General features: G+C 45.4%; 1 protein-coding gene and 2 long non-coding RNA genes across 3 annotated transcripts; 1 reads left to right on the forward strand and 2 right to left on the reverse strand.

The window, feature by feature from the left end:
* The first annotated feature begins 5,814 nt into the window (after positions 1–5,814).
* Positions 5,815–7,156, forward strand: LOC119336152 (BTB/POZ and MATH domain-containing protein 2-like). Its single transcript, XM_037608165.1, has one exon. It carries the CDS (start codon positions 5,815–5,817, stop codon positions 6,976–6,978), a length of 1,164 nt encoding a protein of 387 aa, XP_037464062.1. The 3' UTR covers positions 6,979–7,156.
* Positions 7,157–9,613: 2,457 nt separating this feature from the next.
* On the reverse strand, positions 9,614–12,102 carry LOC119335808. The gene is made up of 4 exons (XR_005162034.1): positions 12,071–12,102; positions 11,746–11,824; positions 10,740–10,903; positions 9,614–9,881 (listed from the first exon to the last, which is right to left on the reverse strand). It is a non-coding gene; the product is annotated as an uncharacterized LOC119335808 (long non-coding RNA).
* An 871-nt stretch (positions 12,103–12,973) lies between these two features.
* LOC119337224 lies at positions 12,974–13,429 on the reverse strand. Its single transcript, XR_005163080.1, has 3 exons — positions 13,377–13,429; positions 13,215–13,262; positions 12,974–13,126 (listed from the first exon to the last, which is right to left on the reverse strand). It is a non-coding gene; the product is annotated as an uncharacterized LOC119337224 (long non-coding RNA).
* Positions 13,430–18,853: the final 5,424 nt, after the last annotated feature.

Below are 18,853 nucleotides of genomic sequence, written 5' to 3' on the forward strand. Positions count from 1 at the left end.
TGGAATGCTGACGCGTGGATGCCTTTTGGTCCCGGTTGGTGCCACCAACCGGGACCAAAGGCCCACCTGACTGGGCTCGGCGCACAGGCCACGTGTAGGCACATTGGTCCCGGTTCGTGTTTGAACCAGGACTAATGGGTGGAGGTATTAGTAACGGCCCATTAGTCCCGGTTCATGAACCGGGACTAAAGGCCCTTACGAACCGGGACTATTAGGTGTTTTTCTACTAGTGACTAATCATGTACTATGTGTAATGTAAAAAATGTTTATTAAATTCATTATTCCATTTGTGAGATTTACACTGCTAAAGGGAGACACCAATAATAAAAATAATATTCATTTATTGCTTATGAAGACACATTGTGATTGATACAAATAAAATGAAAGCATGATCCTAGTGTCTTGTGAAAGCATGTCATCGGAAAATCTTGTTAGTACGCTCGGGCAACACACTTTACACTAACCCAAATTAAGTAAAATATGTGTTAAACATGTAACGAACATGGTATATTACCATCAAAACTTGAAGCATGAGGAATTTTTTGTTATGAACATGAATTGCACAAATATATGGAATACCTCGTCCAAACTTTTGATAGACGAAGCACCTTCATCTACTCGGCAAATAGAGCCTTCAACACCTGAAACGACACCATACTTGCACAGATACACCAAAACACTAATCTGCTATTACATGGGTGTCATCTAACTTTCCGCAAAAAAAGGGTGTCATCTAATTAAGTACTTGATACATCCATCTTGCGTCTAGAGAGTGCAGGATAAAGAAAGCATAAAGAATGAACATTTGTTTTTTGATGGGAAGAAAAAGAATGAACTGTAGAGCACTGGTAGACCCATCATAATCGACATGGCTCAGTCCAAAACAATAATAAAATATTACTATGACAATAGCTAAAGCCTAAACAGAACATCCAAAAAAATATAGAAATACCACTAAATAGACTGCACTTCAATTAGTGGAGGATTTGTACAGGCCAAACAAAGTCACATGAAAACTGAATTTCATCCAACCCAAGCAAATAGAATAATATATTGCACACAATTCAAATTCAGAAATGCTTCATGTAATTTTCCGTTGTGTTACTTTCTCCTCCACTTATCTTACTTGAGCCTCTCCTTAGCTTAGACCTGCAATTTTGAGTATTATCTGGTTGAAACTGGTGTGGTCAAACCATACTAATTACCGTTATTTTGTCTCATTGATGTTGCATCTCCCGAATCGAGGAGTTATGAGAGAAACCATTGTCATGTAGATATGATTATAGTTCCTTATCCGGAAGACGTCTCAACTACAGAAGAAGGTAAGGTAAACATCAGTATTGCAGTCTACTTGCCTACTGTCAGTTATATGTTACAGCCAACTTGCTTGTTGCTCACCTGAACATCATGAATTAGGAGAAGTGTTGTCAAGGACCGTGAATCTGATTTTCGAAAGCACCCCAAATAACTCTCTAGCCTTTTCTAAAAAAAACTCTCTAGTCTGGGTTAGAAACCATACTACATGAACCAGCAGCCAACTGGATCAACCTCATTGTTGGTCGAGGATGTATCATGAAGCTAGGAGGGGACTCTGATCAAGGAAGAAAGCAACAGAGACCCTGTCAAATGCCAGATTTGCTAGGCTTGTTCTTGAAGCTTGTAAATGAATGAAAAAAATAGGCTAACACAAATTTATTTAAGGCTGAAAAAAACGGTTGTAAGTTTAAACACTTGCTGCTACTACAGTTTGTAGAAGCGAACATATTTATCAAAGCAACTTGCTGGCTGCAAGTTTACTATCAGGCTTTGTTTGGCCACAACATCGAGGCTTTTGTCCTCCAAACCTGCATCAAACCATAGTACACATTGGGCATATTTTCAATTGTTGGAATATTTCTTAGATGAATAACAGCAGGCACAAAAATTATTTCCTTTCTCATATAACCTGAACCTAAAGAGCCCAAGAAGACATGTTGGGTACAATCGCCTAACCTGCAGGTCTGGTGAATCCGTGATTAAGTGCAGACTCCGTGAAATCTCCTCCTCCCGACTCCTTCCCGCTGCCAAGCTCCACCAGGAGATCCTCCTCCTCCTCGTTGCACCCGCAGGCGGCCGTGGTGGCCTCAACGATAGCGAGGTGCTTCTGCTCAAGCACTCCTGTAGAGCTAGATGTGTGAATCTCGCCCAAGGGACCGCGTCCGCGCGGCGACTCGAGGAGCTGGAGATAGCAGGAGAGGAGGATTTGATGGAAGAGCGACAGTGGCATCCGCACCGGCGACGAAGAGACTGGGGAGGAGGACCGAGCCTGCCTTTTGCTGGGCTGCGAAACCGCCTTTTGCTGGGCCGTGAAACCGACACGAGCAAAGTCCTACAGAAACGACACGCGTACACCTATCGTCCAACCTCATCCTAGAGACCATCACTGTTACCGGCTGACATGCGGGGTCCAACACGTAAAATTAGCCCAGATCGCTCACAACGCTTCATTTTTTGGGAGCTTAGTAACTCTAGTGATGTCCAAGTTTTTCTCATAGATCATGATTATCCAAACTCCATCCACCAAAAAAATTGTTCCTATTTACCCCTTAGTCAAAGGATAACACCATGGGTCGGCCGGCCCATATGAGGCATGGATTGGCCAACTGTGTCCCGTCACCGGCAGGTTCGCAGCATCGTCGGCCACGCCTGCCTCATCTAGTTGCCGGCCGACTTTCCGGTCACCGGTCTCTGGTCGACCACCCCATTGCTCGAGCAACACGGCCTCTCTCATAGCGGCTCACATCACGTGGTGGCATCAACAACAACACAAGCGTTGGCAGCTTTGTGTGTGGTGGTTCAATGCTGCAACAATGACAAGCAGCCTAGCCAATGGCTTGCAACACGCGGCAGCTGGAGCCGACTCGTGACATCATAGGCCACACACATCTATGCCTCACCCCGTTGACGGACGGCTCGCGCGTCACCGGTCACAGCTGAGCGCCCATGGCTCAAGAAACGTGGCCTCGCCTGTAGCGGCTCACAACATGGCGGGTGGCAGCAATTGTACCACCTGCATTGGCGGTCTTGTGCGTGGTTCTTCGAGTGCAACAATGACAAGCAACCTGGACGATGGCTTGCGGCACGCGACAGCGGGAGTCTTGGCTAGTTACGGGTTTCCCGACCGACCTCTTTGCACCAGTAGTGGCACACATTGAGGGAGGAGACATCAACGACCTTTCCTGGACTAGTTTTTAGCGGCCATGGAGCATGCAAGGTGAGTGATGTGAAATCATGTGAGGTGCGGCGCCAGACGAGGATGCCCGGTGGATAAATTTCTGTAGGTCGCAATAAGGTTGCAGAAGTAACATGCACTGGCATGGGGCAACCGTAGGATGTGGTAGACGCGAGAGCTCATCGGCCCACCTATATCAAACGTTTTCCTTAGTAAAAATTGCCTTTTGTTTGCGGGATTTCATTTTCCTTTCACAGAGCAAGTGCCTTTTCCATTGTTCTTAAAATCTCTGTAAATTCATGGTAGCAAGTTCTTGCTATGTGAGCCATATATCATATATGTCTAAGAAAATAGGATTAATCCGTGCAACTTTGAGAAAGAACCCCAACCCTAGTTTCTATCTAAAACTCCCAACTCCTATCGAAATCTGTTTTCCCCTAATCCAACATAGCTCAAATTAGTTGGCATTCCCCTACACCTCTAATGCCAATGCCTACCCAAGTTTAAACTTCTCGTCATGACATCCTCATCACTTGGCATTCGATTGAACAACTGAGAAGCTGGTAGTGGTGTGACCAAGCCCTAGCCCCTTTGCGAGCCCCACCAATTCTCTCCACCTACTTCCAAGGGTCAATGCCGAGTGCCGAGGTCCTTGTAAGAGCAACTCTAGCAGACCCCGCATCCGCCCCCGACCCGCAAAATAACCGCCAAAATGCGGGTACGGGCCGGAAAGCCTGCCCGACCAGACCCCGCATCCCACCCCTGCCCGGAAAAAATTTTGGGGGGCGCGGCAAATTCTCCGCCCCAACCCGGGAAAACGCGGGTTTCCCCCTTGCGACTGTGGTGCCCTACATCGGAGAGAAGCAGTTGGTGGGAGGGACATTTCAGCCCGCGCGCTTTCCCCCTCCTTCCGCCGCCGCCCGCCCTTTGCTTCCGCTCGCCGGCCGCCGGCGATTCCGGTCATATCTGCGGGCGGAATCGCGTCCCGAGGCCGCCCCACACACTCCCGCGCCGAGCCGCTGCACCGCCCCTCCGGATCCGGCGAGAAGAGCCGCACCCCGTCGCCGCCGCCCCCCGTCGCCGCCGCCGCCGAGGATCGACCACCGTCGAGCGCCCCCCCCCCCTCGTCACCGCCCGGGGTCACCCGCGATCGGTTAGTCCCTTTTTTGTGATTTTTGCGAGCTGCGTAGTAGATTGACGCGCCGGTGTGCGTGTAGATGGAGTTGACCCCGTGCGAGAAGTTCTTGCTATCCGATTCGGACGACCCGGATGTTGAGAGCATGCTTGCGAACTTCCTGCAGCAAACATTAGTCATGGCGCTTGCCGTGAAGGAGCATGAAGACGAGCACCGGAAGAGGAGGCGAGGATCGACTGTCGGTCGTTTGTGCATTCCTCGGAATCGCCATCTTGGGAACGAGATGTTGATGCAAGACTATTTCACGGAGAATCCAACATATCCTCTGCACCTCTTCCGGAGAAGGTACCGAATGCGTCGATCCCTCTGTGAAAATTGTTGAAGCTTGCGAGGCAAATTGCCGGTATTTTACTCAAAAAAGAAATGCCGCGGGCTTAAAGGGATTTAGTGCATATCAAAAACTCTCCACAGCTATACGGGTGATTGCATATGGCGTTCCGGCTGACTATGCCGATGAGTATCTTCGCATTGGTGAAGATAGCACAATTGAGTCTGTGCGTAGATTTGTGAAAGTGATCATCCTTTGTCTTCGGTCCTGAGTATCTTCGGGCACCCAATGAAGATGACACAAAGAAATTGATGGCATCAAATGAGACGAGAGGTTGGCCTGGCATGCTAGGTAACATTGATTGTATGCATTGAAATTGGAAAAATTACTCCAAGGCTTGGCAAGAAATATATTGTGGTAAGTCTCGTGATGCAACAATTGTGCTACAACGGTGTGATGGAACGAACGAGTGCTAGCTCGAAAGTGTGTCCCCCTGCGAGGGAGACATCACCCTCGACCTACTGCGTTGACGGCTTCCTGTTGAGTTGTCATCCCTACCTCGGAGATGCCGCACTCGATGTTGTCCGGAGGCGCACCCGGAGTGGCAAACCGACCTTGGTCTCGACCCTAAAAATATTTAAGCGCGTCCCAAGATATTAACTCTCGCATGTCACCCCATTCCCTTCCCTTCCCCACTCAGCGGCTTGGTGCATCGTGAAAGTTCAGGCGGTTTCTCTACCAGTCAAATTTTATAGAAAGACCAGCTTTCCGTAAATGTGAGGGATGATGGAGGTGATTATACGGGATCCTATAAAGACAACAGGTTTATAATACTTGCTGAAGGACATTTTTGCCAAACTTCCATAAACGTTTGTAGTAGTTTTTTTGTGTAGATACAGGAGCTGGAGGTTCCTCTAAGGAATCGGTTACAGAGATGCTGTGAGATCTGTTTTTCATGTCGACCGGTTCCCATTTATATTCACAAAATCTCTATCTTACCAGCGTCGTTTAAATAGCCATGTGTAAAACGTACACGCATGCGCCTCCTGATTTGCCGCACATAAATACATCTGCATCTGCAAGGCGATCGCAAGCGAAGTTTTAGTTCGTCGTCTCCTTGGTCAGCGATCCGATCTCATCATGTCGATGGGCGCTGTCCTGTCCGCCGTGCGCGCCGCCGGCAGGCAGCAGCTCTCCGCTTCAATCGTCGCCGCGAGGCAGGTGTCCGCCTCCCACGTGCTCCGGATCGACGGGTACTCGCGAATCAGCAAGATACTGGCCACCGGGCAGGCGACGAGGTCAGGCACGTTCAGCGTTGGCGGCCACGACTGGCATATTTTGCACTATCCAAACGGCTGCTTCGAGCAGCACAAGGGCTCCCTCTCCTTCTTCCTGGAGCATGCGAGCCACGCAAAGACCGGGGATACCACGGCAAAGGTGGAGCTGAGCATACTCGACCACGCCTCCAAGCCATCGCACACACAAACCAAGGCAGATTACCGCTTCTCCAACGCCACTTCCCTCAACTGGGGCTGGAGAGACTTCATCAAACACGAGGATCTGGACGTGGAGAAGCATCTCAAGGACGATTGCCTGACCATCCTCTGCGACGTCACCGTCACCGTGCTGGACACCGAAGACCACTCCGAGGCTGCCGCACCGGAGCCTACTGTCGTGGAGCCTCCGTTCGGCATGCGCGGGCAACTCGCGGAATTCATCTGGAACAAGAAGGAAGTGGACGTGCACATCGAGGTCGGCGGTGAGACGCTCCCCGCGCACCGGCGGATACTCGAGGCCGCATCACCCGTCTTCAAGGCGCACCTCTCGCTCGCCTCGGCAACCACCGGCCGCGGCGGCGGCTGCAACAGCAACACCGCCTTACTACGCGTCGACGACATGGACGCCGAGGTGTTCAAGGCCCTGCTCCAGTTTATATACTTGGACTCGCCTCCCCGGCCCCTGGAGAAGACGATGGCAGAGAGGCTGCTCGTCGCGGCGGACAGATATGAGCTGGAGAAGTTGAAGCTCATATGCGAGGCAGCATTGTTGCAGCACGTCGATCTGAGCTCCGTGGCTGCTGCTCTAGCGTTGGCCGAGCGGCATCATTGCTCCGTGCTGAGGACCGCATGCGTGCAGTTCCTCTCTTCTCCCGGTAACCTGGAAGCATTCATGGCATCGGGTGACTTCGCACAGCTAAAGACGGGTTGTCCCTCTGCTCTGTTGCCTGTTGGAGCTCCTCGTGAAGAAGATGATGCGTCAAGAGAAAGGCATGTCTACCATGCACAGGATATCCCGTGCATGTAGCAGCCATTGATTTTCTTGGAGATTCGCATGCATTAATGACTACTACTTATATTGTCAGACTTGTCTGTCACTAGCTATGCTCTATCATCCCATGCTTTTTCATTTTATTCACAAGCCTAAATCCATTTTATCTTTTCAACCGGAAGTCTATTTATGATCTGTTTGCATTTTTGTGTTTATGATGACAAGGACTTCAAAACAAGAGCAGTTTTGATTATATTTTGACAAGTTTTAAAACTCAAATTTTGAAACATGGTGAGACACGATTGTACACTCTGGAACATGATGGCCCCAGATGAAACTGGATATAAACTACTCTTATTTACTAAGTAACTTTTAAATCCCGTACAAAACAATTTAAAGTGAACTAACACACGATGAAACCACTTTGGTAAACAGTGTAACAAGATTATTTATGCGAAACAGAATAAAATATTATTGATTTTCCGTATGAAATTGTTAAATTTTGACGCAACAAGTTTGAAGCATGGTGTTTTAGTTGTAAAAAAATAATCTCAAAACTTGTATTCAATATTGGTCTTGTTTTAAGATCTTGCTGGAAAAACACGTTTGTGTAAACGGAAAGTAAAATTACATATTTTAAAATATATTAGGCATCTATATGTTTGAATGAAACTCAATGACTAAATAACATATGTTAGGGAATAAAGAGAAACACTACTCCTATATGATATCAATGGCTCACAAAACAAGAATAAAAATTGTGTGCATGCATGCACGGGACCTCCCGTGCATGGTAGAAAATCCACTCTCGATGAGTCAACAGCAATTATAGGGTAGGCATCATGTACAAGCTATAGTAGTAAGTATAATTAGTTCCCTCCAAAAAAATTAGTCACTCCCCATATTAGTCAGGATATTTAGTATTTACGCATGTTTTTTTTGAGGGAAAGTATTTACGCATGTTAGGACATATAGATTCAATAATTAGTTATACTAGTATAATGCCCGTGCGTTGCCACGGGCCAAAAAAATTATATATAGAGATAGTACCATTCAAATAAATTGTAATTCATCACGTGGATGTTGCATGCGACTTATGATTTTATTGCTATAAATATCGGTTCTTCTAATACATCTTTTATCATCCCATATATGGAGAGGGGGTGAAGTGAAGCTGCTGCCACTCATGATGGCGATGTTTGATGATGGTTTTGTGATGGGATTTTTTTTTGTACAAACTCAATTGTTCTAATAAGAAATGTTTATTGAACTTGACATAATATGGTTTTCATTCACAGTGACAAGTATTCACTCTCACTCGCTTCTTTTTAGAGCAAAAGGCCCGAACCCATTTCCTCCTAGAAAATGAGACCAAGTGTGACAAGGATACCCTTTATAGCCCCTAACAGTGCAACAATGTGATGTGGAAGAACTAAAATTAAAATGCTAAAAGCATGATTTACTAAGGATAACCATTCACATACCTAAACATAGTTCGTCGATGTCGGCGCTTGATGATTCACAACCGAAGTGACAAGGCACGACGGAATAGCATAATAGACAATTAGTAATTATAGCGTCAAAAGAAATTGGAGCGATTCAAAGAGAAACAAGCGCTCGGTTAAACTAAGGCATCACGATGTCCAGGAATCGCGGGCCATCTAGGTGCCCTTCTTTTCCTTTTAATTAAGCAGGAGGAGCGGATGTGTGCACAATGACGTAATGTGCCTAGCAGCTAGGTGGACATGCTAATGTGGGGCCATTGGCTAATGAATGTTACTCCCTCCGTCCGGAAATACTTATCCTAAAAATGGATAAGATAGATGTATCTATAACTAAAACAAGTCTAGATACAACCATTTGTAGGACAAGAATTTCCGGACGAAGGGAGTAAGACTGAAAGATTATCATCAATTGCGCACTACATATCTGATCTTTACAATGCAACAAGACCATGACTCATTTTTAATACAGCAAACAGAACATTAAATTAGAAACTGCGGGGTTGTTTGGCTGGAGGGACAGTAATTAGGGAGGGGTGGTGGGGGTGGATTATGATTTGAGGGTTGAACTCCCACCGTTTTAGAAAGTTTAATATACCTTGGCACTTCATGATGATTCGTCACGGGATGCATTTCAAGATACAAAGCAGCCACTCACAGTTTCTGTCTGTCTTACCAAACATGGAAGTGAAACTAAAACCATAATTCACATGCCTAATCCCACCATGATCGCCGACCCTGTCCCTATTGATGCCAAAGCCAAACATGCGAGAGAAGATATATAGAGCAATGCAATGTTGGACAAAAACTATCTTACATGAATAGTCCATTGTCATTCTCTAACAGCTAGCTTCTGGTTAGGATCACCAAATGTACTACCGGAGAATCAAACTACTAAGATCAATGCAGAGAGAAACTACGCATTTGAAAAGTAGGCAATGATAAAAATAATAATTTAGAACCTCATCATTTGTTGACACCGTATATAGCAATTAAAAACACAGAAGATATGTGACTGCTAATTACTCAACAAATGCATTATGGAAGCTTAAGTTCCATCTGTAATACCTACAATGTTAGGAGTCATCTTAGCCCAAATAGGCATCATGGCCTTCTCATTTAACCAACCAGAAACCTCCGCTAACAAGGCATGGTCCTGTCAAAGGGTGGCACATTTTTCGCTCGGGCATGCCATGTTGGCATGAGAAATAATCTCAAGAGCATCCTATTTAACCAAAAATGTTTCCATTCCAAATTACTCAACGCATTCAATAATCTCATGACATGCAGCTTTGTTGCATCCTACGCAAATATTCTGTCTTCGGTTGCTAGAACTCATTAAGAGTTGTCTCGAGTGTCCGATCACTGATATGTTCAATGTTCTGCCTTCAAATGATTGGACTCCTGGTTGCTCCATTAGTTTCTCTGCGCCCTGAACTGTGCATATAGTAGGGAGTTAGGTTAACAAAATTTACAGCATCGAAGGACAGCTACCAGCCATAATTTAAACCAAACAGTTAGCCATAATGTCACATTACAAGACAGGCCATTTGTGACATTGGTAAAATTGATGATTGTGTAGGTCCAATGCAGAGTGGTATCATCGATAGTCTTGTGCAGAATGGGACCAATGATGATGAAAGACTTGAAAGAAAATGATGCCTCAAAATGTGTGCCAACACATCTAAAAAATATGTAAACTACAAAGATGACACGACGTGGTTTAGCTTTGCAACGGGAGAAAGATATCACACGTCCCTAGTCCAATAAGCAACCCACTGTAAAAATAGTAGCTAGTCCATAGTTATTTAGTAAAATACTAACTGGCCAATTCCTTTGCAAAGAAAGTAACATGTTAATTCTTCATATCTTGTTAATACTTCTGACCTACAAAGAAAACATGTTGCACTTGTTTTGAGCACGAAGTTACATACCGGTACAAAGCACCCCTATGCATGTGCCAAAAGAATACTGCCCTATGGAGACATGGGAAATAACATGCGCCATAATGTAATTTACTTAATAATTAAGCACATAAGTCATCAGGGCATCAAAGAGAAGGCAAGAGAGATTTTTAGCTTATCTGCATCAGTACAGCTACACTAAAAGTGGCAACAACGAAGTACTTCAGCATTTAGGTTAGTATCTTGAAAAAGGCCTTGCTCTTGACCTGGTGCTCCAATGCGTCTTTCATGGACTAAAAGAAACAAGAAGCCCATGATGAGAACACCAATCAACACACAACTATTAAAGGGCCTATGGACTGATTCACACAAGAGCAAATGTTGGACGTACTTTGTTTCCATGAGGGCCCTGCCGAATCAGCAAATGTCGGACGTTTTGCAGGAAAGGCGAACTCTGGCTGAGCGCACCGCTGAACACCATCTCCATTGTCTCCATGAGGGCCGTGCCGAATCAGAATTCTTGCAGTATCTCCAACCATGAGAATTCAACAGAAGCTGTGATGCAGATCCATTAACATCTAACTGAGTGGTTGAGGATTCGACATGTCATGATGATTTCTTATGGACATCATGATGATAAATAGTGATATCCATGCTATCGGTTAACAGTAGAAAAATATACTTTGAACCAAATACCTGCAATTATAAGAAAATTCGACCATGTTTAATAGAACAAATATACAACTTCCAAAAATTTCTCAAAATTGTGGTTAATTAAATTCTGGGCATATGCTACCTCAACTAAATTCTATGGCCAGATGCAAGTGCAGAATTGATGAAACAAATTAATTCCTACATTTTCACCACTAAACAAATCACAATTAGTCACACTGATCTCACTCATACCCCTGGGTAGCTATCCAAACTGAATCCCTGGTCAGTTAATCACCAGAATTTACCAATGAAGAATTCAAAACACACTCACGCTCTCATTACTCCATGTTTGACGTGTAATAATAGTCATGATAAAAGACTTGGAATTTGCAGAGTAACATATTTCCCTTCTCGCCTCCAAACACACTCATCCAAGAATTAATAGCTTAAATACCAAACTGGGACTACTCAAGCTAGCTAGTTTGCTCTAGTTTGTTAGCTAATCATGGAGTGTGCGTGGACCTAGCTGGTCTAATTGATGGGCTGAAGCCAAATGCCAGTGCGTTGACACAAAATCATAAAATATAGACACAATGATCAAATTATTCTTTTAATTCAAAAATATGTCGTAAGCATGATGGCATCTGGTTTCCATCATACAACGACAAATACTTGTGCATTGGTATAGGTCTTCAATAAATAAAGCATTAGTAAGATAACACAAGTTATTGCATGTCTTCTACCTTTCACTCTCTTTGTCTATCACTTGGCTTCCATTCTCCCTTTCTCTTTCTCCCTCTCCACCTGCTCCTTGACACAATGCTATCACCATTGGTGAAGTTATGAATTAGGGATGAGTGCAACCAGAACAATTATATTATAATTAAGGGTTAATTGCAGAGTTAAACTGAATTCTGATTTCTAAATCATCAAATACAGAGTTGATTACAAGGTGAGCAAACAAAAAACAATTACAAAGAGAAAAAAAATCTAAAAGATATACAGGAGTAGCAAAATGTAATATCAGGAACCAATTCTCAAAAAGAGATTTAAGCTGCATTTTGGTACCTATGAGATCACAGGAGCAGGCCATCAGCGCTAACAGTTTCGTTTTCATGGTTGAAGATCATAGCATTGCGTCACTTTGAGAAATCCGTACATTCCTCGAGAAATTATCCCAGGAAATGAATAACAAGATGGAGCATCAACTTCTGTAATAGAAAAAAAATACAAAAGAATAAAGCTCTGAAAAAAATCTTACTTGCTCACATTGAGAGATAAAACGATAGTGTGTTGCTACTGTCCAGGTTGACAATTATAGACTCATCAATAGCAAGTGTAGTCTTAATTTATAGAAGGACAATATAAATCTTGTATATAGAACTCATTCAACAGGTTTAGTAGCCTAAATGTAAGAACATGTATTGACATATTTTTAGTATTATAAATGAAGATAATTTTATGGTCTATTGACGCCATTTGATAAATTAAAAAGAAGGTTCTTACCTGCCACTGGGATGTGAACTATTGTCTAGAATTTCAGATAACCATGCACAGTATTTGGTCGAGTATCGGTGTGAACTCACACATGCACACACACAAACAAAGAAGCCCTCGTCCAACCCGGAAAGGAAATCCTGCCCACGCACTCCGCAGGCGAGCTCGTCCAATCTCACTGCCACTCCGTCTCCCTGGTTGCCGTCCTCCGCCTCCATCCCTCGCCTCTCCACCTCCCCCATCCACATGCTGCTTTCATCGACAACCACCCATTGCCGCTGCCTTCGATGTGGTTACCTTCACCACTGCCACCGCATCACCATGCCTCGCCATAATCTCCATGCCCTCATTGGTCACGTCCACAGATCAAATAGTAGGACCTATAAACTGGTTATACGCCCAAAAACTGAGCATGCAGTAAGATCAATGTAAAACCAAACAAGATTCTGCAAACTAAACCACATATAACTCCCATGCAAAGAAGGGTACTCTGCATCAGTTCCATAGTCACATGATAGACAATAGATACTGATTTCCTGCGTAGACAATGTTGCGAACCTCCCCATGCGATTCTGCAAAGGGTTACAAAATCGTGGAAGGAAATTTGGGGAAACAATTGAACTCCTCCTAGAAAGGACAGAAATGACGAGTTAAATTATTTATTCTCAAGGGAAAGAATTCAGTAAGCTAATTAATACGTGCAATGGGCAATTACATTTTCTTTTCTTCTAAGGCACTCATTTGCTTCAGACAAGATCTCTTCCTGCAAAATTATTCAGTGTACTGTTAGGACCAGTCAATTTTATATTTGAATAAATTTATGTGAGAAAATTTATGAATAGATAATATGATCAAATTTATTTTGTTAAGATTATACCTTCCTCTAGAGACCAGTGAGATGAAGAAGCATCTGTTGTGTCTGCAATCGTGAAAATGATCAACATTTTGTGTCGTAACATATCGAGGACGATACAGCCAAATTATCCCTAGCTTTTACGATGGATTAATTGCATTACGGAATCAATATATCTAATGCAAAAATTTCCAGTCCTAGAATAATGACGTTAAATCAAAGACATCAAGCTAAAAACTGCATATAGTTCAATAGAGATGTAGTGTACAAAGCAGCTCACTTACCTGAGATGTGTTTTGTCCATTGAAAAAAACTAAGCTATATTTGCAGCATGAGGAGACTCTGTTTTGTTTATTGTTTGAACAGGTCACACACCTTGCTCAATTTTACTTAAAAACAAACCAAGACAAAAATAGGTGTAATCTACCTACAACACTGGTCAAAAGTGATCATGGAACCCTGCATCTAACAGCATAATATTGCCTATGATTACCAAAGTAGAAATAGGCAGGACAAAGTAACAATTGGTACCATTTTCTATAGATAATAAAAGAGCTAGTGATCCTTTCTTCTGAATCATGATTGTACGGAAAGAAATCAATTAGTCTTGTGGATCTTATGTACCTTGAGGATGAATCAAGTTGCTTTTCAAGCAGCTTTGGCTCTTTGATGCCAAGTGACACGAGGAGTTCGCCAAGCAAATTTCTGTAATTCTCATTGAGTTAAAAGATCACTGTAAGTAGGTACATTAGTTAACATATTAAAACTAAGCTACATGCATTGTTTAACTTCACTACAATAGATGTTCAGATTTCATTTTCGGATAGAAAGTGTGTCTGATTGCTCTAGGTTACAAAATACCCCTATAACACTATGAGAAATGCAACAATTAGATAAAAACTTGCGTAGAGAAAGTATCCAGTGAAAACTTTCTTCATGGGTCATTAGATCTATAACAAACCACACAGATCAAAGGTTGTATATCGAACCAACACTTAAACGCTAATGAGCTAATTATGTCCTCACTCTGCCTTAATGTGACGACGACTTGGCTACCTCTGCTCTCATGGCCCCTCAAAACTTCGATGCTGAAGCAGGATGAGTTGTACTGAATGAATGTGGCAGTTTGGTTGCCGTACATGTTTTAGTGCAGGCAATTTATACCTAACACATTGATGTATCATGTACTCCCTCCATCTCAAAATAAATGTCTCAACTTTGTACCAAGTTTAGTATAAAATTGTACTAAGTTTAGTATGATACTCAATGGTGGAGAACAACCTGAATTCAAGGATGCATCACATGATTAAAGACTTTGAGAAGCATAATTAGATGCTTGTGATCATCACAATGTAGAAAACTGATGCTTTTGATCAAGTGCGTCAACTGAAGAATTGCAAATTAATGGATTTCGTATGTGTTGATGATGTGCTACTTTTGCATGTGGTCGTGTAATGGCAAAACTGATGCTTTTAGTTGCTTCCATCTCAGCATGCTGTTGATCTCCTGAAGCACACTATGGTAGCAAGCATCAGCACCGAATCATGAGACCCAGCTGGCGGAGAGTAAGGGATGGGTTCAACAAGGGCATCAGATCAGACCTCAGGGAGACCTCGGAAGGCATTCAACCACGAGATCATGACCGAGGGCAGCCCGAGCACGACCTGGTCGAGGACGTACCTGGAGACGGTGGCGGTGCTCCTATCCCTACGGTGACGCGCTGAACTACACAGTAGGGCAAGCTGAGCGCCTACCTGGAGCCGTCGCCTGCTTTCCTCCATGGACTCCGCTCCTCCTCCATCCTCTGCTTCTCCCTTGCGGGCCTCTGCGTCAGAGTCTCCGACCCGGATCTAGGAAGCGGAGACGCCCCTACCGAGGCATCCGACGAGTACGGCCGGTCGGCCGCTACCAGATCCAACGAGGCCCTCCTGAGGTGGGGGTGAATGGTGGGAGCTTCAGCCCCCCACCTCCTCCCCGGCTCCCGGCGCTGCCCGTCTCCCATCTCCTCCCCCGATCCCTCTGCTTCTAGGGTTCTCGGGTTCACCACCGCCACCGCTCCTCCGCTTCTAGGGTTCGGCGAAGGGACGAAGGGCGGCGGCGGGCGAACGAGGGCAGAGATTCGAGATTCATGCGTGCGAGTGTTTCTCGTTCGAGGGCAGGAGACCTAGCGCTACGTGCGGGCGATTGGTTCCGGATTTTTTTTCGTTGGTTAATTTTCGCTGGTTAATTTTCGTCGGTTAATTTTCGTAGATTTTTTTGGTTCGTCTGTCTTGGTGCGACGGGATGTTCAGGGCCTGGTGGAGTGCGTGGGGGCGGGCGGGGGACTCGGCTTGAGGTTTTTTTTGGTTCTATGCGGCTTAGCGTGAGGTGGGAGGAGGTACCAAAATAAACCATGGTAGGTGGGACGAAAATAAACCCGGAACGCGACCTACCAACTGAGACATTAGGAGTAGAGATGAAGGTGTCGACGAGTTTGTTTGAGATAATAGAACACAGCTTGATTTAATGTGCTATAAGTCTACGTGTTGTGAAGAAACGTGTTGCCGAATCTATCTTACTACTGTGTACTGCCTCCATTTCATAATGTAGTGCATATATAATTTTTGAAAAGCAAACCTCGCACAATTTGTCCATGTTTGTGGGGAAAAACATTTACATCTAAAATGTCAAAAATATATCATCCGTCCTCTAGCCATCCGCCGTTGCATCGATGGTGGCAGGAAGCCGCGTTTATCATGACGGGGGCGTCACATCCATGGCGGCTGGACGGGTGTTGAGAGTGATCAGGAGGGCGAAATGGAAGGGAACAGTCAAAGGGATGAGCTCAGGAGTGGGTACGTGGAGGATGGTCTCTGTCGCGGTGCCCTTCGGCGGTCTCAACCATTGTGCGGGATGCTATGACCACGACCTTTTTTTACTGGAGCCGGCTATGGTATGCTGCAACCATGGTTGCTAGGGGGAGCACGCGGTAATGAAGAGGCAGGAAGGGGGCGTTCAGCTGCTGGCAGCGGCAATGGCCGGAGTTGGGTATGCTGTAATGGCGACCGGTAGAGAGGGTGTGCTGCGCGAGGGGATTTTGCTGCAAATTCACAACTGACAGCGCTGATTGGACAGTGAGTTCGACCGGTTACGAGGGTGATTTGCTGATACCAGACAGCAAGGCCAGCAAGCTATTCCGCGGCAAGGTTAGCGGTGCTCGTCCATGGCGGGTCAGCGGCGCTCGATTCGCCACTCTCTCATCGGTGCGCGCTCTCATGGTTTGGAGGGCAAAGCTGTTAGTGGGGTGGAGGCAGAGCCTTATCGAGCTGCCTGGAATCATTGTATCTGGCGGCTAGGACGCTGACCTGCTGGAAGTTTGGGCCGGCCGGCACGTGCCTAGTGCCAGCCTTGCCTTAGAAAAGGAGGCGGTCGTGCAGGTCTACAACCGGACATAGCAAATATGATCCCTTAAACGCCCGCGGACGCGCTCGGTTAGTGACAGGGCGTGTCTGTTTTGAGTCCTCATTTATCTGTCCGTGCAGTCATATTTCTCATTTTTCTCCTCATATGTCCGATTACTTGCACGTGATTGGTGGAGACGGAGAGAAAGAAATAGAAGAACGAATAAAGAAAGAGAAAATGTGGTCCAGGGTGTGGTCGCGTCGTACGTGGTGGACTGCCCGAACGCGTCCGAGAGCCCTCATATCCTCCCCATATTTAAGATGAATATGAGGGTTCAGGGACAGCCCGGACATATAGGGATGATATGACGGTTCCGGTTGGGTCACGTTTTTTCTTTTTCCTCCTGTCCGGTCACTGAACGAGCGCGTCCGCGGGCGTATGAGCGACGGTTTGGGGTGTCTGGTTGTAGATGCTCTAACCAAACACCATGCCATCAATCCTTGGACACATGTTTCATCTAATAGGAATTGAGCAGTTTTCCTTTAGTTCCGGTTTGTGTCTCCAACCGGGACTAAAGGTTAGACACCTTTTGTCCCGGTTTGTGATAGAAACCGGCACTATAGCTTAGACCTTTAGTGCCGGTCCGTGTCACAAACCGGGACTAAAGGGGCTCGTAGGGCCCCGGCCTGACGCAAGCCTGCCACCACCCCCTTTAGTATCGGTTCGTGCCACGAACCGATACTAAAGGTTCAATACGAACATGTCGTCCATGAGAACGTGATTGAAACCAGAAGGCATTTATTTAAGATGACAATGTCATTAATGTCACAGTGACAACTCGTGACACCAAAAACCAAGTTAGATAAGAACGAGGGACGGTAATCCACTCTCATCCATCCCACGACATCAGAGCCGAGGCCGAAAGGGATAGGAGATTGATTTTGATGCGGCTAGGCTTCTTAATTACTTCCTCCGATCTATATTACTTATCTTAGAATTGTCTACATATTGATGTATCTAACGTGGAGGGAGTACTCTTATCCTAGCTGTTAAATAGTACTACTAGTAGTATTTCACCTTTTCCAACACACACACTCTCTCTCTCTCCCTCTTTGCAGTATATGAGCACTCGGTGATTGTTTTGGGAACAAATACTACTAATACATGCTTATAAGATGTACATGAAATAATTTTGTCCCAGAAAAATGGCAGCCCATGCAAATGCTGAGTTCTCCGGTGCATGCAAGGCCCGTGAGCTTGCAAGTTGCAGCCGAAGAACATTAAAGAAAAATTGGATCTCCACCGGAATTAATCTAATCCGGTTAATACTAACCAAGCGGGGCGGCGGTGGGTCAGTCGGCGGTTCGTCCTGAGTCACCGGCTGAAGTGCTGGACGCGCGAGTCGAGTCGATCGGCGACTTGACCCGAGCGCGCCGCCTGATCATAGCACGGACCGCACAATACGCTGCCACCAACCCGTACATACCACCGGACAAACGGCCGGTCGGGCAGGACTACGTACGTAGTACTCCATCTCACCATCTGGATCGATCGTACGGTGCATGGTGTCGCCTTCGTGTCGTGTCGTACGTACATCGTCGTCCCGGTCGCCCGGCGATGCTGCCACCGATCCATGAGAGAGAGCGCAGAGAAACGCTTCATTTGGACGAGGTACGTACGGTCGTTTCATGTACCTGCCCAGAGATTCTCCTTTGGCAGGTTTTACTGGTCCTACTTGCTTACGTCGCGCACACGTGCTTAATTGCGTTACTGATTGAGATTAAGATTGCACTTGCACGTGAGACAAGGACTATTCTCTTGGCATAATTAAATACGTACAGTGCATCTTGTTCAACTCTTCAAACTGAAGCAACAGCACTGACCAGAACCATCAAGCCAACTTTTACATCTACCTCGACCCTGGAAACTGGGGTGCTCCGGTAGCACTACAAAGTTAGTACTCGGAAAGAAATGTCACGTTTCAAGTAGTGCTACCCCTAGCTAGACGCACGTACAGAATTTGAATATTGTCGCAGCCTGACTCACTCACGATCCCCTAGACCAGCCCAAACCAAAATTATCCACCAAAACCTCCGACATGCTAATATGACTAATCAAAA

Source organism: Triticum dicoccoides, chromosome 7B (assembly GCF_002162155.2).
Source record: "Triticum dicoccoides isolate Atlit2015 ecotype Zavitan chromosome 7B, WEW_v2.0, whole genome shotgun sequence".
Classification (NCBI taxonomy): domain Eukaryota; kingdom Viridiplantae; phylum Streptophyta; class Magnoliopsida; order Poales; family Poaceae; genus Triticum; species Triticum dicoccoides.